The sequence below is a fragment of the Equus przewalskii genome, chromosome 14 (genome assembly GCF_037783145.1).
Source record: "Equus przewalskii isolate Varuska chromosome 14, EquPr2, whole genome shotgun sequence".
Classification (NCBI taxonomy): Eukaryota; Metazoa; Chordata; class Mammalia; order Perissodactyla; family Equidae; genus Equus; species Equus przewalskii.
Genome location: NC_091844.1, coordinates 69,276,481 through 69,303,675, shown reverse-complemented (window position 1 = coordinate 69,303,675; position 27,195 = coordinate 69,276,481). Strand labels below are relative to the sequence as shown.

Here is a 27,195-nt window from a genome sequence, read left to right as displayed (position 1 = left end):
TATCTTTTTTTGTCTGTTTTTCTGCTCTCTTATCACTTCTGCAACTTCTGACCAGAAGGTAAACCTTGCTAAGCCACACAAAACACTCACTTGAACTATTGAAATATAGATGATAAGGATAAGAATAGAAACAAGAAGTATCAAATAAATAATATTTGCTAACTGGCACATGACCAAGCTCTTGCCCACCCATCAGGGATGCCCTGACTGGTAGGGCTTAAACCTCCCCAGGTTTCCGGGTCTGCTTTGTTAACTGTTTCATCAGGATTTGGAATGATTACCCAGAAATGTTATAAGAAACTGAATGTTGAATCTTAACTATATGTGTAGATATTTGATCTACTAGCTGTTACAAGTCAGCTAACTCTGTACTTTTTCAGTAGATTTGGATGTGAATCTGTGTGGTCTGGAGGGTCTGGAAATACTAGGTTTTGGAGTTAGGCAGACCCAGGTTTAAGTCTCACTCTCCCGGGGTAATTCTGCTACTCTCATGTAGCCGTCTAGCTCTGCAGCTGTCCTACTCCAGAAAAACTCTTCATTATTTATGGTGATTTTTGCCATATCAGTAATTTGTTCTCTCCAGAGGGTGAATGCTGTGTGCTTTTAAAAAATAATTAGGTATGTATTTGTCACTGCCTCATAGGTAAAGCAGCTGAGCAGCCATTTTCAGATTTACCCATTCTCATTGAGGAAACCAAACTCGGATTGACTAGGAATGGAAGAAAAGAATATTGGCCTGTAATCTACAGAAAGAAGTACTGTAAATAAGATGCTTGTAAATATTTCATCCATCACCATTGAACTAAACTGATCTGCTTAACAGACATGGAAACTCAGTGTGTGTGGTACTTGGAGAGCACGAATGATATGTATGATCTGAACTTGTGGCATTTTGGACCTACTAACTCCCAGCTTATTTTATTTTTTATAAAACCATGTGACGTTTTGGTTAAGCATAATGTACTTAGACCAGCAAAATGTTCCTGGTGATTTTAGCTTCATGAGTCCTGAGTGTTTTGGTTCATACGGAGTTAAAGACGCTTTGTTTTTATGTTTAAAACCCCAAAATTGGTTTAGGAGCTCTGGTAACATTCAGAAAACCATAATACGTTTTCATATTTGATCCTTAGTAGTAGGTCTTTATCTGTGGAAGTTGTCGGTAACCCAGATCTAATATAGGGAAAAGACGGAGCAAGTCTGCTTCTGCAAGAGATGCCAAATGGTTACAGAACATTATACAGTTGCCAAATACTGGTTTCTCTTTCCCATGGAAATGCCTTTTGTCCTCACATGCTAAGAGAGCTAATATATATATTTAGATTCTCTAGTATTCTGGCTCTCTTTGTTATGGAACAGATCTTGATAAACGGTTTTATTTTTTTTTTTAAAGAAAAATATTCTATTGAGACTTAGTAAGGATTGTAATTATAGCTCCACACATTGGCATGGTTCATTGTTTAAATATGGCATTTTTTTTCTCTCAGCTCTAAGTTGCTGAGATTTGGTGCCTATGAACTATGATTATATGAATGCATGTGACCGTCCCAGTCTTAATGATAATTACTTGTGAGGAATGCAAGTAAACTTCCTTATATGAGGAATTTTCTCTGTAGTTAGGAATCTTAGGAACCTCACTATGAAATTACTGCTGAGAACCTCATTACAAAATTAGTTTTCTGATTCAATTTGTCCTTCCTTCCTTCCTCTCTCTCCCTCTATCTCTTTTTGTGGAGAAGAGAGTGCTGTGTTTTTTATTTCATACAGGATAAAGAAGTAGAGAGAAATTCTCACCCAACTTGCCCACTTCCCCGCTTGAAGGAAATGTTTGATATATATGCCTTACTAAGTACGTTCTCCCTTTAATATGACTTGGAGTAATTTTTGAGATTTATTGATAAACATAAAAATTTGATTTTAGTCTGGTTGTTTTATAGATCACACCTTTTCATGAATGTGGATATTTTCTTCTTTTTCTTTTTGACTTTGTCTCTATTTAGTTTGGTGGTGGTGAAATTTACTTGCTGATTTTCTTTATTTTTCACTGAGTGAAGTTTGTGCTCGAATGAAGAGTGTATTCTTAAACCCTTGTTTTTGGATGGATTGCACTTGGATAAAATAAGCACCACTGTGTTGATTTGTAATTAAATTCATAACCATTATTTATGAATGTGACCATCGTTAAATTTAATTATAGTGTATTCCTTTGTTGAATTTCAGTCTGCTGCTTTGTAAAAATAACTGTAATCGATACTTTGGTTTTTAAATTTGTAAATTCTAATCATTGTCATCCAGGTTATTAGAAATGAGGAGTCAAGGATCTAACTTACCATTCTGTACTCATTTTTAAAAATTGTCTATAAAGGTTGGGGATATTTTTGGTGACTTTCTCTGAGACAAAAATGAACGCTGAAAATAGGTGAAAAATTGATGCAGGAGAATGTGGGTAGTGATTCCATGTTTGTTAATAAATCACCGTCATGAGGTCAGAGAATGAACCAATTAAGCGAAGGTACCTCTATTTTTTGTATACCTTGTTCTGTGTCATCTGTAAAATTGAACTGGATAAAGTGTTAATTTGGACTGGGAACAAAGCTTTGTTTTAAGGTTTCTAAGCTAATCATTTACTGTTTTGTTGACTTTGTACACAAGAATGAGATTAATCTGTGTTATATAAGAAAAGAACTGATAAATATATATAAAATGACAAATTTGGACCACAGGCTTTCTTCACCTTGTACAGTACAGTAAAAAACACTCTTTTCTTCTGGCATAGGGTCATATCCTGTAATTTTGGGGATACTTTACCTCAGTGTGTTTCTCTTCTCTTTCTGTTGCATCACATTTATTTGAAAATTGTTTTGTGCCTATACTTTAAAGACATATTTCCCTATGGTGGTAAAGAATTATGCCGCAGTCAGTTTTATTGACATCATTAGATGAAAGAAAGGTGGCTGTCAACAAGGTAAAAATGAAAGTGAGTAACAACTGTTTCAGAATGCCGTGGACTTAGAAATTTGTAGTGTACTGCTGACTCTGTTTCTTGGTTTAGTCTGCCATCTTGAAGTGCGTCCTGAAAGCCCTCATTTGTTGTGTACTGATACCGCAGCTCACGCAGGAGTTAATTACAAATAGTTCTGTGCATTTATGTCATGCCAATTATCATAACATTTCCGAAGTATAAAAGATATTTCAGGCTTATGCATGTTGTTTTGGGTGAGTTCACACCCCAGCCTTTCTCCCAGCATACACTGAACTGCCTTTTGGGGAGCGGTGGTGTGGTTGGTCATGCGTGCATGTTTCCTCCGCGTTCCAGAATAGAGTGCCTTCGCCAGCCAGAGGTTCGCTTGGTGTCTCTGCTGACCAAAGTTACCTAGACCTGTGATAAATTTCTTTTCAGGTTACGGTATGAGAAATGTCCTTTCATGCTTGTCAGAAAATAATTCCTCTGTATTTGCGGGGGGTGTGGGCTAGAACAGTCTAAAAATACCTGGATAGGATATGGTAATGCTGCCTTTTGTGATTCTTGAATAGCGTTAGTGATCTTAGTGCAGTGCACAGTTTAAAATTGTCACATTTTAAATCGTCATTCCTCCATTAATGCATAATAGATGTAATAGGTGAATTTATGGGTTTTAGTCTTAAGGGTAATAGAGTAAATAACTTTCAAATAAAAAACTAAATAGTCTTCTTCAGCATTTTAATAATATCATGGTTAAAATACTTTTAATTCTAATTTTAAAAAGAAAGTTCAATGCTGATCATGGTCTAGCATGTTACAGTACTGCTACCAACATGTCATTTTAATATAGAAGTATGCGAAGAGGAGTGTATGTCTAGAGTTGCCCAGATTCTAAGTAGATGCCAAGAGTATTGACCGTGACCTGGAGCCTGGGCACTGAGGGAGCAGGAAAGGAGAAGGCAGGCAGAGTATCCCCTTTAAGGGAGAAGGGATCCCCTTAGTGCCCACTGATCTTACTGCAGTGCACAGTTCCACGTTGTCGCAGTGTAAATCGTCATTCCTCCACTAATTTCAAATTCAGATGTGAATTTGAAAGTTTCCTAAGTGTTCAGTTTTCAGAGAATTAGTTTACTTTGTTGTCAGTTGAAAAGAATATACCTTGCTTTCCAAAGCAGACTTTGATTCTATAAAGGATGGAGAATAAAAAGATAATCTGAAGGTGTTTGAATCAAAGACTTTCCCCCTTTATATTTTAACTAGAAACTTATTTGTAACCCTTTCTCTTCCTCCTCCATCTGGGTTTCCTTTTGACCTGCCACCGCTTAGCACAGAGATGCCCACTTGCTTTGCTGCCCCTACATCTTGCCACGTTCAGATCTCCTTGATTGCCTGAGATCTCTTGACTAGTCAACGACTGGGAACATGCCAGAGGGAACAGAGTAAACCCAGTGGGCTAGAACTGTTGACTTCAGGTCCCCGAATAAGCCAAAACAGGTACAGAATCTTTGGTTGTGTTGCTTTCTGTGTTCAGAGTGGCCTTTATCTTGACCTCAGTTCTGGACTCGATTGAGCACTCTATAGAAATTTGTTAGGTCAGACTGGAATTTTCTTTGTCTTATGAGGTGTCTTGGTAAGGCAGCATACCCTTTCTTGAACACCCTGTGGGTGAATAACCTTACTAAGTTAGCTGCCAGTACTAGAACCTTCCAGGAAGAATTTTAACTAGTATGCTGCATTTGAAGCACTTTGACAGGTACATTTTAAGGGACAGTTTTCACAATAAAATGGTGTTAAATTAATCACTGTGAAACTTGAAAGTGTGATGCTCTATACGTTTTAGGAAGCTTAAATTTCTGATTTTCCTTTACTAATTACGTAACTCATGTGATTTGTATATTTTACTTTTCATCTTTTTTGACAGTGGTACAAATGACTGACGTTGGCAGGCAGTTACTTTAGGGTATATGGTAAATCATGGTTGTCTAACTTTTCCAGATAAAATGGTGATGTGTTTACTTCCTTCTTGCGTGGAGCCATGGGAATTGGATTTATTGGCTAATTCATTTCCAGTGTTTCTACAGTACAAAGTAAATGTAACCTTACTTTTTAACCTGCATGCTAGTAATATGCTTTGCTCTTTAATAAACAAATATGCAAGAGTTAGTAATCTAGCTGACTTTTTTTGTTTTTAAGTAGGGACCAGCTCTTTTACAGACAGATTTTAAATGAGCTAATATTTAGAGTAACCATTCGTAGCCCTCCCACAGGTGGCCTGAGTGACGGGGTTGTATTGCATTTGATGTGACAGGCCAGGTTCCTAGAATTGGAAAGTGGCACGATTTTAGAATTTTTTTTTTTAAACAAGGGCTTGTCTCTCTAGGAAAGTCCATTTGGACACAACAGAAGGATTGTCTGGTCTTCACAGACCATTCATGTTGTCTTGCTCGTCACAGAATCATTCTTAGAAAGCCAGGCTAAATCAGGGTGGTGCTGTCTGTAAAGCATGTGTATTGGATCATGGCCATAGAGTACCTGATGCTACATTGGAATTAGAGACGATATGGAAGACACCAGGGGCGGCTAAATGTTGTGCATGCCTTATAGCTCTTGGGCTGAAGTCTTCTCTGGAGTAGTTTGTATGGGTAACAATTAGAATTGATTTTGATTTTTTATTAAAACATACACAATTCACCATGAATTCTAGATGCTGATATTCTTGACAAGTACTTTTTAATCTTTAAAGAGTAAGTTCTTGACCAGGGACATGTTTAGTTAGTACTTGATGGTACTAACAAAGTTATAGGAGGAGCCTGTTTTAATTTTACAAGATCTATGAATGCTGCATTATAAATTTGTTTGAGTTTCTGATATCATTCGGTGTCACATTTTGAGTTTAATCACTAATTAAGACTGCCTACAATATTAACATTTTTTTGTAGGTTTTTGTTTAGATAACTTATCCCATTAGAGCAGCCATTCAGGAGACAAAGACCCAGCTATATGTAATGGTTTTGCTCATTCTGAAATGTGCCAAGAAAGCATAATTCAGTATTAAACTCCAAATTTCAATTTTTTTAAAGTAGCATTTCCCCTGGGTAAGGGCGAAGGCTGTGAGTAATTGTGGTGGTGCACACTTCCCACTACTTCCCTCCTCCCTTGCCCCTCCCATCTCACATTAAATTTGTAGCCAATTGTAGACAAAGAAGTTGACCCCTTTCTAAGTAAGGTTTCATTCCCTGTGACTAAGAATAGGTGGCAGGAATCATGGCTGAATCAATTATTGAGTTGGTAGCTTGGTCCTGTTACAGTTTGCTTTCTGTAGCATTCTGAAACAAAAGGATGATTCCATCCCTTCTCAGGTACCTAGAAACAACACCACATAAGCAACTGGAATATGTCTGCTACAAGTAGAAAATATTAGAGAAGAAGGCGAAGAGGAGCACAAAACCGGACTTTCCCTTTCAAGTAGTTTAACTGAACGTGTTAGTAACTGGTCTGTCTAGGACTTGATGTGTCCATCGTAAATAATGCAGCATTTATCTTATCTGTTTACGTGTGGTGGTGTATGTATACGTATTTAATCTGTACACATCTATTCTCTGTGCATTTGTATGTATGATATTCGTATGTGTGTGCAGTCTACTCTTGATTATCGGCAGGAGGGTAAGCCTCACTAGACTGTTCATGTTGACTTAATCTGCATGTAGCCCGTAACTCTGTGAAGCCTCTTCCGCATCTGAAGCCACGGTCTTTCCTACTTCAGTTCAACTTGGTCCCCAAGAAAGGCCCTTGAAATATATCACTTTCCATTTCCCTTTCACCAGGGATTGTGTGAACCAGAAAGACAGCTTTCGAGAAAGATGGCAGCTTCCTCCAGGGTTGAGGCTTCTGGGTCTGCCTGATGATGGGGCCCATTCCGGGCCGGCTCTGGGAGCAGTTGTGCTTATGGGCTTGATGGGGGAGAAATGTAGCTCTTGCAGAAATGGAGCTTCACAGCTTGCTCCAATTCCTTAGCTGGAATGTCGTGAAGTCCTAGATAACGTGATGTACGAACACAGTACAGGTATGCATTTCCCCGTCATTTTTGCATCGTCAGTATTGCTGTTCCCCATTGCTAGCCCAGATAATCAAGATCTGACTGTTTCTTGCCACTGGATTCTGGAAGCCTTCCCCTTTCAACTGGATTTATGTTTATTTCTGCTGCTGTGAAACCCAAAAGTAATGCAGTAGGTTTTAATTTAAAATTGTTTAATTCTATTATTGATAAATATTTATTGTAATAAAAGTAAAGAGTAAATAATTTTTAAATCCTTTTAATGGTTTTCAGAGTGTCTTTGTTTTCCCTTGGTAGGTGCCAAAGGGGAGGGAGCTGTGGGGAGAAGATTAACATCCTGCCACTTGTCTCGGAATCTTTGATTATTTTAGAACAAAACAATACAAGCATTCTGTTTCATTTTTTAAGAAAGCTCAGCCTGCTTGCTCCTGGGTATTCTGAAATCCTGTGATTTGTTTCAGAAAGCAGAGTACTAGGCAGCGGCAGTAACAGCTACTCATAATAATACTGCTCTTGACTCCCCCAGAACTGGGTCCTGGGCCATATGTAATACTACTGGGTCACACTTAAATTAGTTTAAATTAGTTTGTAAGGTGGTTGGTTCACACTCACAAATATTTTCCCATAGAAAGAGTGTTAACGTATGGTGTTAATTTTCCAGGCTAATTCCACAAGAACCTAATAACCCACAATTAATATCCCAAAACTGCAATATATAAATGATAAGCTCTTATAAAAACTCTGATTTTCTAACATTGCTTCTGAGGAGAATATTTCTTGTTTTTTACATGAGAATTATCTTCCAGTTCTGGCAGTGGGCATTTAACAAAAACTGTAACAAGTTTGAAGAAAGGGAGGAAATGTGCCATATTTAACCCAGGCTAATTCTCCGTGTGCCCCTAGTCCCAGGCCCTCGTGCCGCCTTGGTTGCCCTAGCAGCTGCCCCCGCCCTTGTGTCTGCGGACCTCACGCCTACCTGACGCCCCGCACGTGCGTACCAGGTGACCACTCTTGCGTCTATTAAACTGAAAAAGACCTTATGCCCCCACACTGTCTTGCTCCTCTTCCTGCTCTCATCTTTTTTCCTCTGTTCCCAAATTTCCTGAAAGAAAACTTTGTAACTGCTTCCTCCATTTTTCTTCTTGCTTTTATTCTGGAAGTTTTCCAAGACCTTCCAAAGCTTTAATATAGTGATTGTTTCTTAGTCATGTTCAACTTTGCAAGCTTTGACTCAGGGCAAGGTACTTCTCTAAGCCTCAGTTTTCTCATCTGTAAAATTGGATCAGGAATATTACTGCACGTATGTGCTATGTGCAATGAATAACACGTGTCGAGTGTTTAGCGCAGGAGTGGTCTAAGGCTGGTGCTCCTCGGCTTCCACTAATAGCTAGTTCTCATTTTTTACCTTTGAACTTTTTCCTCAGCCTTATTTATGACCTGCTCATGACTTGCCTTCCTCCCTCCTTTCTTCCCTCCTTCGTACCTTTTGTAGGCAATACATGAAGATGATGGTGAGACAGTTCTAAAAATAACTGGAGGGGCCACCCAGTGGCGGTGGTTAAGTTTGTGCTTTCCGCTTCTCAGTGGCCCAGGGTTCACAGGTTCGGATCCCGGGTGCAGACATGGCACTGCTTTGCAAAAAGCCATGCTGTGATAGGCATCCCATGTGTAAAGTAAAGGAAGATGGGCATGGATGCTAGCTCAGGGCCAGTCCTCCTCAACAAAAAGAGGAGGATTGGCAGTAGTTAGCTCAGGGCTGATCTTCCTCAAAAAAAACAAAAAAAAAACTGGCAATGAATAAAACAAGGATTGCCTTCTGAGAATCTATAAGTAAAATTCACACACATTGGGAGATAGGAATAAACCATAAAATTATGTTAAGTGTTTGATGAATCCTCAAATCCCAATTGAGGTGATTTGATATAAACTTGTTGATAGAGAACTGAGTGTGTGATTTAGCATGCTAAAATCTAATCAGTGTAGCATTGTTTTTCTGGAAACAGACTATAAGCTGAAGTAGATGGCCAGCCTGTAGCATAGCAAAGGAAGTCCCTATAGCCAGAGGTTTTGCATTTGTCACCCAAAACTTACCCAGGGATGGGTGCCATACCCCAAGGACTTGACCTACCTAGTCTGTGGCAAGTTATCCCCATCGTGGGCCCGAGTCCATTCCAGTCAGTTGTCCATTATCAAGAAGCTTCCCAATTACAGTTTGATTCTCTTTGTAGATCAGTGACAGAGATGTGCTGGTCACAAGTCATAAACACACACAGGCACTCTGTGTCACTTGTAGTTTCTTCTTCAAATTAGTGTATTCTCTGTATGTTTGTCTTTCGTGAGCTTAGTAGTGTCAGTCATTTCTCAAAAGCAGGTCTCCTTTTGGAGTATTGCCTGCCACATGAGGACTAGACACTGGATGCTGGTGAATCACCAAGGTGGACGTCACCTGCGTCCCTCTCCGAGGTCCTCTCATCCACGACAGCCCTACTCTTGCCCCCCGCAGTCTCTTCAGGATCTCCTGTCACCACTCTTGAAAAGAAATAATAGATGAATAAATAAGCTTTATTTTTTATTACATCAGAAGTGACTTGTGTTCTTTGTAAACTTGTTTTTTTAGAATAGAGAATGAAAATCACCCATAGACCCAACCCCCAGAGATGTCAACTATATTGTGTTCTTTCCCCGTTTGTCTTGTGTGCACACTGCATATATTTCCAACAAACTGGGATCATACTCCACACATTGTGCTGCGTCTGCCTGGCCTCGTCTAACAGGTCTTGGCTGTCTTTCTAGGTCAGATTCATTCTTAGTGGCTGCATTGTTTTGCATCCCATGAATTCTTTATCAGCATTTTGGTCATATCCAGTTTTTAATAACTGGATAATTTAATACAAATTATTATAAATATATATAACAAATTTAATACAACTTCTGATAACTGGATCATAACTGCAGAGAGCATACAGATACATCTGTCCATTTCTTGCAGTCAGCAAATATTTATTGAGCATTTACTACATAGCAGGTATTGGGTTAGGTGCTGGATATACAGTGCTGATGTCATTTTGACCCCATGGAACTATGGCCTAGACCCATTCTCTCTCAAGGGTAATTCTAGAATTGCCTAGTCAATGCATATGCTTATTTAAACTATGAATAGATATTGGCAAACTGTCCTAAAAGGTGCCTTTCCAGCGGTGAACAAGAGTGCCTTTTTTCCCACGCCTATGAATAAGGCTTAAGATCTCCCAGCTGGTTGGGAAATGGCTGGAGAGAGCCAGGAAGGGAGACGGGCTTGGGGCTTTTATTGTGGTTGGGGGGCGGGGCGCACATGAGAGGACCCAGCACACACAGTTGGAAACTCCTGCCATGGCCAAAGGAGAGCACGCAAGGCATTTTTAAATCAACTGCCCAGCTGTGGAGCAGAGAGGAAGAAAGACATGAGGCTTGAAAGCTGTCAACAATCAAACAGGAAAAAGTGGAGTCAGATTCCTTACCACAAAAGACGGCTGGAATGAAGGTATCTGGGGACACGTTAGGGCCAAGTACCTCATTGGTCACTTTTCAGGGGTTTTTATGGTGCCCCTGCTCTCTCCCCTCTCTCTTGAACAGCTGGTTCCCGCTGACATTCTCCTGGTAGCCTACTCGCAGCCGTAGCTGCATAGCACACGCGTATTTGTTTCTCTTCTCACAGATGGTGGAAACAAAGACCAGGACCTTGAAGAGTCTGCGGTCAAAACTGTACCTTGCTCCTCTGATTCCATGTCCCCTAGGGAAGTTGACTGCTTGAGGCTACAACCAGAGCAGAGAGAGATTTGGCAGAGGACCCTGAAGCCCAGAAGCAACCCACCCCCCGCCCCCCGCCCCCCAGCCCCCAGCTAGATATGGGACAAGGATCTGGGCAGCTGTTGGACTCTTGGCTGCTCCAAGATTTTGGCACTCCTAAATCTCTCGACCACTTGAACACTTGGAAAAATTAATTTTAAAAATATACTCCATTTGCCTCTGGGTAGGTCTTACTCACAAAGATCTTATCTTTGGCTTCACAATTGCCTGTAAGTTGAGTAGCAAATGGTACCACGTAACAGTTGAGAAAATCGTCCTCAAGAATTTGGGACTTGCCCAAGGTTGCAGGACAGGTCCAGGACTAGCCCTGCATTTCCTCACTCCGCCAGCGCCCTTTCCCAAGTTCCCCCAGGCCAGTGGGACAAGACTCTCAAACGTTACCAGTGTGTTTTTGAAGGCGTTTTAACTTTCAACAAGAAGATTATTTTTATTGGCAATGACAAAAAAAAACGCCCACGAAATAGTGCCTTTTCAAGGGACGGGGCTTCTTTGAGAGTTTAATTGTGCTTCTGTGGCCTTAACTTTCATTTGTGTGCCCTGCGCCACACTTTCCTCTGTCTATAAGTGTGTTTGGAAGTCGTGATGGGGGATTGTCCTAGGTGTCAGGTCTACTGAAAGCGGCTACAGAAGACAACAATCCCTTGCTGGATATAAATTTATTGATAGCAAGGTGGTTTCACGTTCTAGAAGAGATACGGGCTCAATGCCAAAGCAGGAGCTCAAAAATGAATGGATGAGGAATAGATGCACGCAATATACCTCAGTTTAAATTTTCCGAAGAGGCAATAGGCTCAGAGTGGACCTATTATTCTATACACTCCATGAGGAAAGGACAAAGCTTGTATCCTTAGCTCTAGCACAGCTTGGCAGAGCAGGTGATCAATTATATTTGATAAATATGATTTTGAGGAATATTCATGTGATGAATGAATTAACCTGAATGATGAATTAACCATCGGGGTCAATAAGTGATGAACCACACTAAGTCCGGCTCTTCAGTCTTCCGCTAATATGGCTGGGTCTTCCATGGGGCTCAAGACAGTACTCACACCCCTAGTGGAGAAGAGAGGAATGAAGCCCGAAGCTGGGACGCCGCGTTCAGGATACTCGTGGGCGGGGCCTGAGGAGATGCGCGAGCAGTGTCTCCAGCAGCGGGTCAGGTGACCGCTTTTTCTTGGCAACGGCTTGTTGCTAGCAACCGGGCGGCGGTCTGGCGGCGGTCCGGGCGGAGCTGCCTGGGGGGCGGGAGGCATCTGCCATGAATCCACCGGGATCGCTGGGGGTCCTGGAGGAGAAGGAGGAGGAACACTTACCCACCCCGATTCTCGGGCCCTCGATACATTCCGATAACCCTCAGGAGCGGATCCAGGCCCGGCGCCTCCGCATCGCGGCACGCCTGGAAGCTCGGAGGCGGTGAGCCGGGTGTGGGCGGGTCCGCCGGGGTGCCGGCGACGCGGTGCGGGGAGGAGGGGGCGGCTCCCCGGGGGCGGGAGCCGTGCCGGGAGGGGCCGGCGTGCCCCAAGCGTGAGCGGGCCCTGTCGCTTGTTGAGATGGAAAACATTTCCTCCAGAAGGTTCAAGCAAAGTGTGGGATATTAGAATATTCAATACACTAGCGAAGTCAAACACGGAAATAATAATCCCGTCAGCACTTTTATTGAGAGCCCGCTGCACCAGACATTGTGGGCAATCCGCTGAAGATGCAGGTGATCCACGACCTGCCCTCAGGGGTCTTTCTTCCTTCCCTCCCAGCCTGCCTTCCTTCCACAAGTGTTTATCCACTGGACCTCAGCCAACACTTCTGCGGGGCTCAGTGGCTTATCTGGTTGTGGACACAAACCCTCATTCTTGAAGGGTCTGAGACTGATAACCTTACCCTTCTCGGGCAAGGGTTGCTGCCCTTGTCCAATCGCAGACACAGTGGACTGTCATGAGGGGGAACCAAGACGCATCTGCGTGATGCCCTGAATTCCTGAACACCCTGAATTTATCCCTTGTCCTGCTGGTCATTCACGTGCCCTGCCAAGATGCTGACTTCTCTTCCTGTCTGCTGGCCATAGGACTCAAGGGGCCCAGAGTGGCGTGGCTGTATTCCAATAAAACTTTACTCATGGACACTGAAATTTGAATTTCATATAATGTGCATGTCACAAAATATTCTTCATATTTTTGATGTTTTTCCTAAATTAATAAACTTCATTTTTTTAGAGCAGTTTTAGGTTCAACAGGAAAATTAAATGTAAAGTACAGAGGTTTCCCATATACCTCCTGCCCCCGGACATGCATAATGTCCCCCATTATCAACATCCCCCACCAGAGTGGTACATTTGTTACAATTGATGAACCTGCATTGACACATCATTATCACCCAAAGTCCTAGAGAAAAATGAGAAAACTCTCGCTTTTCTATGAATTTTGACAAATATATAATGACACGTATCCACCATTATAGTATTGTACAGGAGAGGTTCACCGCCCTAGAAATCCTCTGTGCTCTGCTTACTCATCTTGATCTTTTTAGAAAACTATTTAAAAACGTAAAAATCATTCTTCATTTGTAAGCCGTACAGAAACATGTGGGTCAGATTGATCCACAGGCCATAGTCTGCCAAGTCCGATGTAATGGGTCAGTGTGATGTTCTTTGGGATTTCCACAGGGTCCTGATCTATTCAGACTATATTTTGACAGAGAGCAGGAGAATGAACATGGCCTTACGAGTGTGAGGGCTCTGTGAGTATATACTATTATCTGTTCCATGTAAATGTGAACTTCCTGATCCTTTTTCCTGAGTGAGGTAGAAAATAATGCATTTGGTCCAGTCACTGGCCACATTCCATGCATCTGAGACCACACTGATGTGCTCTAGCAAAGACTGCTTGGCACTTGCATGGCAGCTGCCATCAGGGCTGCTACTTGGTTGAGCTTGCAGTAACTGGCAGTCATTTTCTCAGATCTATCAAGTTTTTGCAGGGGCTGGACCTGTGAATTAAATGCAGACTTGATAGGCGCCACCACTTCTGCATCCTTGAAATCCTTAAAGGTGACACCAATCCCCCCATCCTCCTGGACGGCGATATTGTTATTTTATGCACTCGGGTGCAGCTTCAGAGGTGTCCATTTTGCCTTCCCCACCAGGATAGCTCTTACCCACAGGCCAAAGACCTAATGTGGGAGTTTCTTAAATTTCTAAGTATGTTGAGATCACGCTGGTGACTCTTTGGGGAATGGTTTGGAGGAGCCAGAAGTGAAAGTAAGGACACCAGTTAGGAAGCAGTTGCATTGGTCCAGGTGAGAGATAAGTTGGTCTGGACAAGTTAGTGGTGGTGGGTTTGGAGAGAAAACAGATGTACCCAAGACATATTTTGGAGTTGAAATTGCCTGGATTTACTCACTGATGGGATATACTGGTAAAAGACCCCTGCCAAAGCAAGACTGACTTGAGCAGCTGGGTTGATAGTAGAGCCTTTTGTTGAGACGGTAGAGACAGTGATGGGGGTGGTGAGGCAGGAACTGGAAATCAGGAGTTTGGTTTTGAACATATTAAGCGAGCTTGGATTTTGTAAGACATTAAAGCTGAGCTGTCTGTTAGGCAATTGGATATGGATCTTAAACTCAGAAGAGAATTCTGCATTAGAGATATCAGTGCAAAGAGTCAACAGCATTATGATTGTCTAGAAAACCATGAGAATGAGTTAAAGTACACTGGAAAGGAGGATAAAAAGAGACGAGAAGAGAGTTCATGGCCAAGACCTGGGAAAGCCCAGCATTTAGAGGTTGATAGAAGAGGAAATGCTGACAATGGGTAATCTCTATCACATAAAGATGGAGATAGAATGGCCAGTTGACGCTGGTGGAAAAACAAAGTGGTGAGGTGCAGTGGTGTACCTAATGAATCTAACACCTGGAGCAAGTAATTTTAATGTTTATTGAGTTAATGATAAGTTACAATCTTGTGAAATTTCAGTTGTACATTATTGTTTGCCATTCGTGTTGTAGGTGCACCACTTCACCCTTTGTGCCCACCCCCCTACCCCCTTTCCCCTGGTAGCCACTAATCTGTTCTCTTTGTCCACGTTTTTAAATTCTTCATATGAGTGAAGTCATACAGAGATTGTCCTTCTCTATCTAGCTTATTTCACTTAACATAATTCCCTCAAGGTCCATCCATGTTGTTGCAAATGGGACGATTTTGTTCTTTTTTATGACTGAGTAGTATTGCATTGTATATATATATACCACAACTTCTTTATCCAATCATCTGTTGATGGGCACTTAGGTTGCTTCCATGTCTTGGCTATTGTAAATAATGCTGCAATAAACATTGGGGTGCATAGGACTTTTGGAATTGCTGACTTCAAGCTCTTTGGATAGATACCCAGTAGTGGGATAGCTGGATCATATGGTAGTTCTATTTTTAATTTTTTGAGGAATCTCCATACTGTTTTCCGTAGTGGCTGCACCAGTTTGCATTCCCACCAGCAGTGTATGAGGGTTCCTTTTTGGGAGCAGGTAATTTTTAAAACACAGATAATAATAATAGCTAGAAAAGAAAAGTTTATTAAACTTTGTTTATATAACCATGCTAGTAAAATTTTTAAAAATAAAAATAAAATTTACAATACAAAACAAGAAAAAACTAATGGATCAATACTTTTAAATTACATTAATGTATTTTCGGGAAAAAAAAGGAAGAAAAAATATATGAAGAAATGTTTCCAAGCAAGTGAATTCCGCAAGGTTCAGAGAACAAGTTGCCTGTAGAATGATGGAATTGAAGTAACTCAAGTGCAGTTTCTTCGTGTTTTCAGTAACCGGGCTCTTGTTATGCCAGCCCTGTTCTGCAGGGAAATGCAGGACTCAGGGCCCCGCTGTGCCCATGTGAGCTGGGACAGTTGCGAACCGTTTCAGATGTGCTCTCAGAACACACGCATATAGCTGGGTCTGTGTGCGTCAGAGGCCAACTGGATAACTGCGAGTTCTCTCAAGTAACTTCCTTGTTAATTAAAGCATAAGAAATAGAAAGGTGCTGTGTTGAAGCTGACTTATATATTATTAAAGTCAACAGTGGCTGAGCAGTTGTTTGGAACTTAGATTAACGAAAGATTTTTCAGAAAGAAGTGTTTTGTCACTGACTTTGTTTTGTTGCTGGCACATGGTGATAATAAAAAGCAGACTGATTTTTAGTCAGTTGTATTGTTTTAAAATTATCTGTAGGCTCCTTGATTGCCCTAACTGCCTGGGCCTTGGTGTGTCACGGAGGTGTAGTTTTAAGGAGAAAGCTGTTAGCAGAATCAAAGGGCATATAAAGATAAAGAGGAGGACTGATGGCCAGAGCCCTCGAAACTCCCAATCTGTAGTATCTCAACTGAAGTCTCAAATTTCTGGAAGATTTCACTTCTGAGAAAAGATGGCACATGGAATACATACATTTACCTTGGATCTCTATCAAAACTCCATTAAAATGACATTTAAAGGGATTAAGTAAAAAAGAGAAACTCAGAAAGACAAGAAAAACAGGAGGACTCAACAGCAGCAAGATTTTGGAAGCTGGGAAGCATAAGGACAGATGGTAAATGGCTTAGCAGATTCAAGAATATGGAACTATAGACTGGTAGTGAGGAAAGCCGAGAGCCCCTGGGCTTACTAAATCTCCGAGGACTGGGAAGTTGGTGGCATCAGGTTCATCTGGATGTAGGGGTGAAGAAGGGGACTAAAATAAAAGAGAATTGACTGGAAAATTCATAGATGCCAAGGACCTTTCTCCCGCTTTGCACAGAAGACCGGAGGTTTGGAGAAAGTAAAATGGAGGATCTATGATTTGGGGGACAGGGGACAGAGATGAGGCAAGGACACTGTACTAAAAACAAAGGGATTCAGTGGACCTACGCTCCCTGGAGCTGAGGCCTCCTCCTCGTCCCCGTTCCTGGAACACAGGCCTTGCGACCTTCACAGCGCAGGCGGGAGACTGGAGAAGTCTCTGCAGAACCTGACCAGCCCAAAAGGAGGGACCTAAAGACACTGACATCCAGGTTCGCCCACAAAACAGTCCAAGTAGATTATCCCGCACTGAAGTTCACGGTTGTTAAGCCACACCCTTGCCCTCAGGGCTTCCATCAGCTTTTTAGTCTTACCATAAAAAGGTAGCCAAGGATTTCCAGACGCCTGAAGAAAGTCTTTAACATGAAAGGTAGACACCAAAATGAACAAACAGAAAAAAGCAGCTTAGAGGAAATTGACAAGGTGTAGGAAGGAAAAAACAATAATGCAACAAAAAGACTGGCATTAAGATCCTCAGCGTAGACAGGGATGATGCTGCAACCATGAAACAAGAATAGGATGCTGTTAAAGGGAGTGTGCAGAGAACAAAATAGAGCTCTTGGAAGTTAAAAATATAGAAATGGAAAACAATAGAAAGTAAAGATGATGGAATCACCTAGAAGATCGGGCAAACAGAAAGAAAGATAGAAACTAGTAGAGAAAAAGATTTTTTAAAAATTAGAGGACTGGTGCGGGAGATCTAGTATCTCCTTTCTAGATCCAGAAAGGAAGACAGAGTAAACCGAGGGGAGGAAGTGATCACGGAGGGATTCAAGAACGTCTCTCAGAACTGCAGAGCATGAGTTTCCTTGGTGAAGGGGCCACCTGACTGAAAATGTTGAGCACGATGAGTGAAAACAGCTCCACCCTCAGGTGCACCGTTGAGGAAGTTCAGAACTGAGAGAAGAGTCCTACACGCTTTCAGGGTGAAAACAACAACTGTCACCGCCAAAGAAAGGAGTCAGAAACAGGGAGACTTCCGATTTCTCAAACAGCCACACTGGAAACTAGAAGACAATGGAGCAGCGCCCTCAGAATTCTGAAGGAAATTATTCCCCACCTAGAGCTCTAAACCCCGCCAAACAATCAATTAAATCGCAGTTTTTCAAAATCCTGAGACAGGACTTCGATTGCTCAGGGAGCGGGGTATTTAAGAAGATGGCAGCTCCCATTGAGACTAGATTGGTTAAAGTGGCGAGGAAGCAGTTTTCCAAAAGAGAGATTCAGCTCAAACCTGAGGAGAGAGAAGTCTGAGGCAGCTCTTTTAGAGAATATGCCAGGTCAGCGCTGAACAATAGAAATACAATATGAGCTATGTATGTAATTTAAAATTTTCTAGTAGCCACATTAAAAAAAGAAAAAAATACAGGTGAAATAAAATTTAATAATTTATTTTTAGTAATTTAATAATTATAATAATACATTTGTAAATTTAGTAATTTATTTAAACCAGTAAACATATTATTATAAAATATTATTTAACACAATAAAAATTATTTCAGCATGTCATCAGTATAATCATACTAGTGAGATATTTTATAGGTTTTTTTTTTGGTTAAAAGCTTCAGAATCCATCCAGCATGTATTTTACACTCACAGCACATTTCAGTTTGGACCAGCCAGTGTCAAGTGCTGACGGCCACACACGGTTAGTGGCTGCCATATTGGACGGTGCAGGGCTAAGCAGTCAAAAATGATAAGTAAAAGGCACTGAAGGGATTCAAGTTGAAACTAGATTGTAAGAATTTGTAGCACAGTTCTTTTTCTTTCTGAAACACTGGTCTTTGCTCCAGAAGTAGTTGGAAGGGATTCTTTAGATAGAATTGGTGTTCAAGGTAGGAAGTCAATGGGGCCGGCCCCATGGCCAGGTGGTTCTGTTTGCGCACTCTGATTCGCCGGTTTCTCCAGTTGGGGATCCTGGGTGTGGACATGTCACCACTCATCAAGCCATGCTGAGGAGGCATCCCACATGCCACAACTAGAAGGACCCACAACTGAAAATACGCAACTATGTACTGGGGGACTTTGGGGAGAAAAAGGAAAAATAAAATCTTTAAAGAAAAAAGGTAGAAAGTCAAGAGAATGAGTGCATTTCGGGCGATAATGAGAACACTATTAGCCTGACAATGTCTGAAGACCTGAATGGAATGGAACAATTCATTTTCTTAGCAAGGGCAAAGAGTAGGTTCAGTAAGAATAGGGAAGCAAATGAAATGACAAGAAAAAAGCGTTTCAGTTAGATTGGGAGTAGGAGATTAGAACACAGCTCCGTATCTCAAAAATGGTATAGCACTATGTAGGGCTGTGCTGAACTCTGAGCAAAGGGAGTGGAGATGGAAGTCAGTGCTAGGAAGTCAAGAAACAGTGAGAGAGGGGCCAGCCCAGTCACGCAGCGGTTAAGTTTGCACGTTCAGCTTCGGTGGCTTGGGGTTCGCCGGTTTGGGTCCCGGGTGCGGACATGGCACTGCTTGGCAAGCCATGCTGTGGCAGGCATCCCACATATGAAGTGGAGGAAGATGGGCACGGATGTTAGCTCAGGGCCAGTCTTCCTCAAAAGAAAGAAAGAAAGAAAGAAAAGAAACAATGAGATAAAGGGATCTGCTTGTTTCATCATGGGATGATGGTTTCATTTTTCTTAAGGTAGTACTGGGAGTCCTCTTGGCCACTTGTGTGCCAGAGGAGAGAGTGGACTTCCTTGATGTAAGTGGTGTGGGGGCTAGTGGGGTCATTTCCCCATGCGTCCTCCAACAAAGTCCATAATCTGGAGCCTTATCTCCCCCCCCCCACCGCTCTTTAGTTTTATTTTATGATTAAGACACACATACACACACATGCTCGCACTATTTGTAAAGTTCATGCAATATGGAAATGTAGAAGATAGAAGTCCTCAGTAAAGTTCTCTTTCCTTAAATAATTGCTATTATTGGTTTGTCACATATCCTTTCAAAGATTTTCCTATATGTATATAAGCCTATTTTTAGAGAAAATGTATATTACACTTTATATATTGTTCTGTAACTGGCTCTTTTTACTTAAATGTTGTGGACATCTTTCCATGCTAGACAGTACATCGTTCTTTTTATAGGCTGCAAAATATTTTCCTGTTGCTTCATAAGTTGAACAGAAGCTGTTGATATGTGTGTAGAATATTTCCATGTTCCTCCTACTATAGTTGCTGTTACAACAATCATTCTTGTGCATATTTCTTTGTGTACTTCTGAAAGCTTACAGAAAAGCTAAAGAAAATTCCTAAAGAAAATTCCTAAAGGTTGGGTCAGAGGGAGGCGCGTTTAAGTTTTTGATAAATCTTGCCAAATTGCCCTTTAGACAGGTTGTTGCCCTTCACATTCCCGCCCACAGGGGATGAATAGTCGGGCAGCCACACCGTTGGCCCACACCCGATCGTATCAACCTTTAAAATCTTTTCTCGTCTGATAGGAGAGTAATGATACCTCACAGCGTTTTAGTATCATTTCTCTGGTTATGTGTGAAGTTGAACATATTTTCAAATGTCTATTTGCTGTTTGTGTTTCTTCCATAAATTGCCTGGTCACATCCTTTGCTAGTTTTTCTATTTGATGTTTTGTCTTTTTTTGTACTGATTTGAAGGATCCCTTTCTATTTTATAGGTAGCAAAATTTTGCCAAGTATCTTTTACCAGCTTATCCCTTGACTTTCAAGGATAACATTTTTAAATTTTAGGAAGTAAAATATTTCTTTTTTTGTCTAACTTTGATCTTATTCTAAGATGAGCTCTCTCCTGTATCTCCTTCTAGTGTTTTTATGATTGTGTGTTGTTGCTGTTTTTTATTTTGCTGGTAAGATTCGCCCTAAGCTAACATCTGTTTCAAATCTTCCTCCTTTTTTTCTTCTTTCCCCCCCAAAGCCCAGGTACATGGTTGTGTATAGTTGTAAGTTCTTCTGGTTCTTCTATGTGAGTCACCAGCACAACACAGCTACTGACAGACGAGTGACGTGGTTCCGTGCCTGGGAACCTGAGTCCCTGAAGCAGGGTGTGCCAAACTTTAACTGCTGGGCTGTCGGGGCTGGCTCATATGATTGTATTTTTTGTTAATATTTAAATTTTTACCTATATTGGATGTATTTTTGTGTATGGTGTGAAGTTCTATGGAACTTTAAAATATAGAGTTAAGTAGTAGAAATAACTTTAGTTTTTCTACTCTTTTCTGTCACAGGGAAGCACTTGGAGAATATTTAGATGGGAAAAAGGAAAGTGAGGAAGATCAAAGCAAAAGCTACAAGCAGAAAGAAGAGAGCCGACTGGTATGAACTGGGGAGCAAATGCATGCTGTCAGTCCCGTAGGACCAGGGAGCTGGGCTGGGTCATGGTTTTTGTATTTAGACCATAAGAAACTCAGTAGAGATTTTATGTTCCTCTCTGGGCAGAACTGAATCTGAATCTTGCCTGTTTTTAGAGCTCTTGAGGAGTGAGCTTTCATATTATGATTTCTTAGACTGGTGCTGTCTCTTCTTTGCTCATACATTTTTCATGGTATTCACCTTTCATAGGATAAAGTCCAAATGTTTAGCCTGACATTCAAGACTTTTTGTAGTCTCTTCCCATGTGGTTTTTATTTTTTTGATTCTTTTTTTGTAAATTTTTCCTTTTTCTCCCCAAAGCCCCCACGGTACATAGTTGTATATTTTTATTGTGGGTCCTTCTAGCTGTGGCATGTGGGATGCCACCTCAGCATGGCCTGATGAGTGGTGCCATGTCCACACCCAGGATCTGAGCAGGCGAAACCCTGGGCCGCTGAAGCAGAGCGCGAGAGCTTAACCACTCGGCCACGGGGCCGGCCCCTGTTCCCATCTTAACTTTCCAGTCTTATCTCCCATTGTTACCTAATTTGGGCCATCCACTTTGGCTAGGCTGACCCACTCACTCACCTCCAGTGGGCTCTGTTCTTCCTGCTGTGTGCCTTTGAGCATCTGGAATGTCCAGCTCCTCCCCTCCCCTCTTCTTTCCTCCTCTCCTCTCCTTTTTTTCCTTCTCCTCTCTTCCCAGCAGGCTGTGTTCCTGTACTTTAAGACCATCTCAAGTCCCAACTCCCCTATGAATTCCTCTGTAACTCAGGCTGAACTTCTTTAATTCACACATCGAATACTTCTTGTCTATACCATTCATTTCATTTTAGATAGTTTTCTGCCTCGTATGACTTTTCAAATGTGTGTGCATGAGGTGTCCCCAGTGAAATTTTCAGCTCTATGACAGTGAGAGCCTTTTCGTGTGCCTGTGGAGTAGTGCATAGCTTGTAGTCCATAAACACGAGAAGGAAATTATTGATTGCTCTCCCATGGCAATGACAGGGCTCCTGGGATATTTAGTAAAAAGACTTGGAGCAAGAGGTGCAGGAGGGATAAACAGCAGTTCGAAACAGCAAACCAGGACTGCCAGAGGGCCACGTTTGGTGAATTGCTCAATGAACTGCATTGACATTGATACTGTCAGAAATGAGGTCTGGAAAAGAGCTCACCAAGCTGGCTGGTCAGGTCAGCTTATAGGGAGAAAGTGGGACTTGAGCTGGGTCTTAGAAAATGGGTAGAATTTATAAAAGTGGAGAGAAGAGAGATCATTTCTGGCAGAAATGGAAATGTACTTACTGGGAGAAAAAATATTCAAGTTACTGAAATATTATTATAGAGAGTAGAGATATATAGAGAGAATTGAATCACCTTATTGTACCGTGTCAGGGATAAGATATTTTACTGTAGAGGAAAGAATATTGAATTGCCGAGGGCTCTTATTCCAGGGCTGTTGCTTACAGTGAAGTGCACGAGTCCTGTCACCTCTTTGTACTTAGGTTACTTCGTCTAAAGGTTTGACGATCTCTGAGCAGTTCTGTATGGGATGAAAAGGATATTATGTATAATCTTGAAGATACTGTTGTATTTTATTCTGATATGGTTTTGAAAATGCAGACATACAGTTCACCCTGAGTACTCTTTGAGTGTAAAACCGAAGAGATAATATCGTTTTCATTAGCAGCTTTTCAAGGTGCCTTTCACTTAGGATTTAAGTCATGAACAGTGTTGGCATCGAGGAGAAATGTGTACAAAAATATGCTACCTTCCTCAACATCAAGGCGTTAACCACTTCTGCTCTAAGACCTGGGCAGAGGGGCCCCTGCCCTTGGCCATATACCTTGTTAATGATTTTTTCATGGTAATTCTTTCTGTTTCCTGTTTAATCTTGATTTATTCCAAGTTTATAAAGATGTTCTTCCATTTTTTCTTCTAGAAGCTTTATTGTTCTACCGTTTATATTTTGGCCTATAATCTCTCTGGAATTTATTTTTGTGTGTGGTGTAAAGGTAGGACTCAAGGTTCGTTGTTTTCCGTATGGATTGTTAATTAACCCAGCACCATTTGTTGAAAAGATGATCCTTCTCCACTGCCTTGCAGTGCACCTGTGTCACAAATTGGGTGCTTATACATGTGTGTGTGTGAATTATAATTTTAAAATATTTCGATATGTAGTATGTGGACCTCCATTTAAACTCTTCCCCTGGGTTTCACAAGTGTTAAGGGTGTGTCTGCTGGTCTGTTGGTGACAGTGACATTTTCAATTTACTTTGAGTGTTAAATGCTTGATTCAGAAATTTCTGATGTTTGCATTCTCTGAATAGAAAATAGAAAATTGCTCAAAACTGCAGGAAAGCCGTTACTTCCTTACGCATGTAAAACCATTTGGTACAAGTGATATAGCTGCAGGCATTTAAAAAAGTCTGGAGAACCCAAGATATCTGGGTTAAGGCTCTGTTCTGTACTCATTAAAACTGCATCTCAAAATCTCTATAGAAGAGTGAGATGAGGTAGAGTCTCTGATCGTTTCAGTCGCTCCTTGACGCAGAGAGGTTTAAGGTTCTTAGTTCAGAAATGACTTGAGAGTTGGAGAATTTGTAAGTTCCAAAACAGACTTGGAAAAACTTAGGCATAACCTAAGGATACCTAAACTTTTTGTTGACATCATGACATCAAAAAAGGCCAAGAGTGGGGGACCGGCCTGGTGGCACAGCGGTTAAGTTCACACGCTCTGCTTCAGTGGCCTGGGGTTCGCTGGTTCAGATCCCAGGTGTGGACCTAGCACCACTTATGAAGCCATGCTGTGGCAGGTGTGCCACATATAAATAGAGGAAGATGGGCACAGATATTAGCTCGGGGCCAATCTTCCTCAACAAAAAGAGGAGGTTTGGCAGTGGATGTTAGCTCAGGGCCAATCTTTCTCAAAAAAAAAAGGCCAGGAGTGAAGATAGTAACTATGGAATTTATTTGCAAAGAGGGATTAAGAAGGGAGGTATCAATAGCAAAATTCCTGAGCCCATTAAGGGAGAGGGCAGTGCAGCCAGCTACAGGTCTCTCCTGTATTAGAGCCTCTCTAACAAAAGATCCCGCATAACATTAGCTTAAACAGGATAGAAGCTTATTTCTCTGCCTCACTTAATAGTTCAGAGCATAAGCAGTCCAGGGCTGGTATGGTGGCTTCTCAATGTTGGGAACCTCGTCTCCTTCTGCCCTTCCTTAGGTGGGCTTCATTTGCTCATCACATCCTACTTTACCACATTGGAGCCTGGGAGAAGGGAGAAAAGCGGACAGCAGAGGGTGCACCTTTTCCCTTCAAGGCACAATCCAGAAGTGGCATGTATCACTCCTGCTCATGTGCTATTGATCAGATCATATTCTAGCTGCAAGGGAGTTTGGGAGCTGTATCTATTTTGGGAGGTCAAATGCCCAGCTAAAATTTGGATGTTCTATTACTGGAAGTAGAGGCGGACGTGGACGTTGGAGGACAGCTAGCATTATCTGCCTCACTTTCCAACTGAGATCCTTAGGAAGGGCCCTGGCAGGGTCATTCACTTGGGGGTCTACTGGGCAGAGAGCTGAGATGTACTCAGAGGGCATGCCAGCGTCCTGTTGGCTGATCCCTACTCTGACGAGACTAAACTAAAGTGCGTTCAGAGTTGTGGAGTGCTATTAAATTGTGAGCTGTAACATCACGGCACAAATGTCCTGATGGAAATGGCATGCTAAATGGATGTTATTCTTAAAAGTCTTAAGGTAGCTTCTGATTCCTGCTTGGCTGGATGGAAGAGCTACAGACAATTGTGCAAAATGTTCTTAACTTTAGAAATTCCTGTCTGTTTTCAGAAATTGGCTAAACTACTGCTCTGTGGCACTGAGTTGGTGACCAATGTCCAGGTAGCCGCGGATATCAGAGAGACCCACAGGCGACTTGAAGAAGAGGAGATAAAGCGTCAGAGGTGAGGAACGCCCTGCTCTGCAGCCCGGTGGATGTGAAGATGTCGATCTCCTCTGTGGGTCCCTAAATTCTCCCCAGTCCTTGGAAAGTGGCTTTGTCACACTTAGTTTAGTAGAATCCTCTTCTCTGCCCCTTATGAATCTTCCCTCTCTCCTTTCCTTCCCCACCTTGTTGCTTCCCTCCCTTCACCCTCCCTTCCGCACCTATTACACCTGATCTGTGCCAACCCGTGTGGCTGCACAGGGGAGTGAACATGCCCTCTGCTGTTGGTGTTCACAGTCTAGTCGAGATAGACATGGAAACACCTGAACATAATTTGCGTTAAAATGACCGTTTGTATAAAGAGTTGTGGAAATATATTTGAAGAGCCCTTTAATTCTCTTTGGAGAGATATGAGAAAACTTTTTAGGCAAAGTGGCATTTGAGTTGGGACATAAGGGATGAAAGAGAGTTGGAGGAGTTAGGAAGTGGGCATTTTAGGCAGAGGAGACAGCTGTGCAGAGGCGTGAGATCCCATAATATACTTGGGAATGGCGTGATAGTGAAAGATGTATGGGGGGGGGTGGGTGGAAGAAAAGAGATGAGGCTAAGAAGGTAGATTGGGCTGTCCTGGGTTTAAATTAAGCAAAATGACAGACCCATAAACATCTCAGTGTTATGTACAAATGTAGCAGAATAGCAAAGACTGTATGCCTAGAAGGATGGAGAGTGAGAGGGACAATGGGAACCCGTGCAGACCCTCAGCTCCAGTCCTCAGCAGGCAGGCTGCCGCGCGCACCCATCTTCCCAGGTCTCAGGTTGCTCAACAGGGAGGCAGACGTAAACTGCTTAGGATTAAACTTCTTTGGTTTGCACACAGAAGTGGCTTGATGTCAGCAGGAACAGAGGTCCTCATTTCAACTCTTCCTTTGACCTGTTCTTCAGTTAATTTCTTAAATATAGTTCAATGAGAAGAGTGGCCCACTTGACCATTTTCGTCCGTCTCAGCATCTACATACACCGTATGATTTTAAGAGCATTTTTACTTGTCAGCAAAAGTGGTTCCTCCATTAGCACCTTTACCAGCTTCACCAGTGTGTAATTGTCAACTTTATTCTTGAAACTTCCCACTGCTTGTCATGGGCTGGCAGGAACTGAGTTGGCTGATCCCCAGCAGGGTCAGCTTGTGAAAGGCCCTGAGTGCCATGCCAATGGGTTAGGCTTCATCCTATAGCCATTGAGGAAAAATTGGAGGGCTTAGGTGCAGAGTTACAAGATAAATGTAGATTTTGAAAAGATGACCTGACAGCTGTTTCTCATTTCTTGAAGAAAAAAATCCGTTGAATTATAATATGTACCATGTGCCCTGGCTTGGAAGGTGGAGCAGCGGATGGGAAAGGGGAGGAGAGAGGGGATCACTAGATGATTAACTTGTCACTCCTGTCTCTTGTTTGCAGAAATCTTATAGGATTACAGTCTGTTAAAGTTGGGAGAGAGTCTCTGGCATGTGTTCCAGCCACTGTTCTCAGAAGGGACCTCATAGCCTTCAACCCGGGATTGAAGGTCCCATCCTCAGTATACTCCATCACAGAGTTTCTTTGGAATTTCTGGAAAGACCACCCTTATTTCCATTTCTAATGGTGGAGTTTCTCTGTTTGTACATTCCACTGCTCATTTATTGATAATTTAGGAGAGTAATGGCCAGACCCTTGAGGTCCTGTTGATAATGAAAATTAATAATATGAGTACCATTTCTTAAGTGGCTGCTATGCTGAGCATCTGTGCTAACCATCATCTTATTTATTTACTTATTTTTTTCACCTTTAAATACAATTTATTGGTTTATCTGTGGTAAGAAATTTTATCCATTTTTTTTCTTTTTAAAAAATTGTATTGGGGTCATATTGGCTTGCAACATTGTGTAAATTTCAGGTTTACATCAATATATGTCAGCTTCTGTATAGACTGGATCGTGTTTACCATCAGCAGTCCAGTTTTTGTGTGTCACCATACACACGTGCCCCTTTACCACTTTTGCCCTCCCCTCCACTTCCCCTCTAGTAACCACTAATCTGTTCTCCTTGTCTATGTTTGTGTTTGTTTATCTTTCACATATGAGTGAAATCATATGGTATTTGTCTTTCTCTGTCTGACTTATTTCACTTAGCATTATACCCTCAAGGTCCATCCATGTTGTTGCAAATGGCCCAATTTTGTCTTTTTTTTAATACCTGAGTATATTCGATTGTATGTATATATACA

At 41.8% G+C, this 27,195-nt stretch overlaps 2 protein-coding genes and 1 long non-coding RNA gene across 10 annotated transcripts in view; 2 read left to right on the top strand and 1 right to left on the bottom strand.

Moving 5' to 3' along the window:
• Positions 1-7,276, top strand: part of SELENOI (selenoprotein I) — a 47,600-nt gene extending 40,324 nt beyond the window's left edge. For all 6 annotated transcript variants that reach the window (XM_070573087.1, XM_008513049.2, XM_070573089.1 and 3 more), the window contains one exon: positions 644-7,276. Coding sequence is in view for 1 of the 6 variants with exons in the window: in XM_008513049.2 (XP_008511271.2) it covers positions 644-742 (99 nt within the window). In the remaining 5 variants the exon portion in view is untranslated. The remainder of the gene's footprint in view (positions 1-643) is intronic.
• LOC139075593 (uncharacterized) lies at positions 7,257-12,094 on the bottom strand. 2 transcript variants are annotated; one of them, XR_011526184.1, is made up of 3 exons: positions 11,909-12,047; positions 10,511-10,805; positions 7,257-9,542 (listed from the first exon to the last, which is right to left on the bottom strand). It is a non-coding gene; the product is annotated as an uncharacterized lncRNA (long non-coding RNA). The 2 variants fall into 2 exon arrangements; XR_011526183.1 differs by lacking the exon at positions 7,257-9,542 and having other exon boundaries at positions 9,558-10,805; positions 11,909-12,094.
• DRC1 (dynein regulatory complex subunit 1) overlaps positions 11,965-27,195 on the top strand; it is a 41,973-nt gene continuing 26,742 nt past the window's right edge. Inside the window, exons 1-3 of one of the 2 annotated variants that reach the window (XM_008513047.2) lie at positions 11,965-12,272; positions 20,873-20,960; positions 24,843-24,955. In XM_008513047.2, coding sequence (XP_008511269.2) covers positions 12,118-12,272; positions 20,873-20,960; positions 24,843-24,955 — 356 coding nt within the window. In that variant the 5' untranslated portion in view covers positions 11,965-12,117. The remainder of the gene's footprint in view (positions 12,273-20,872; positions 20,961-24,842; positions 24,956-27,195) is intronic. The other variant, XM_070573083.1, reaches the window with a different exon arrangement.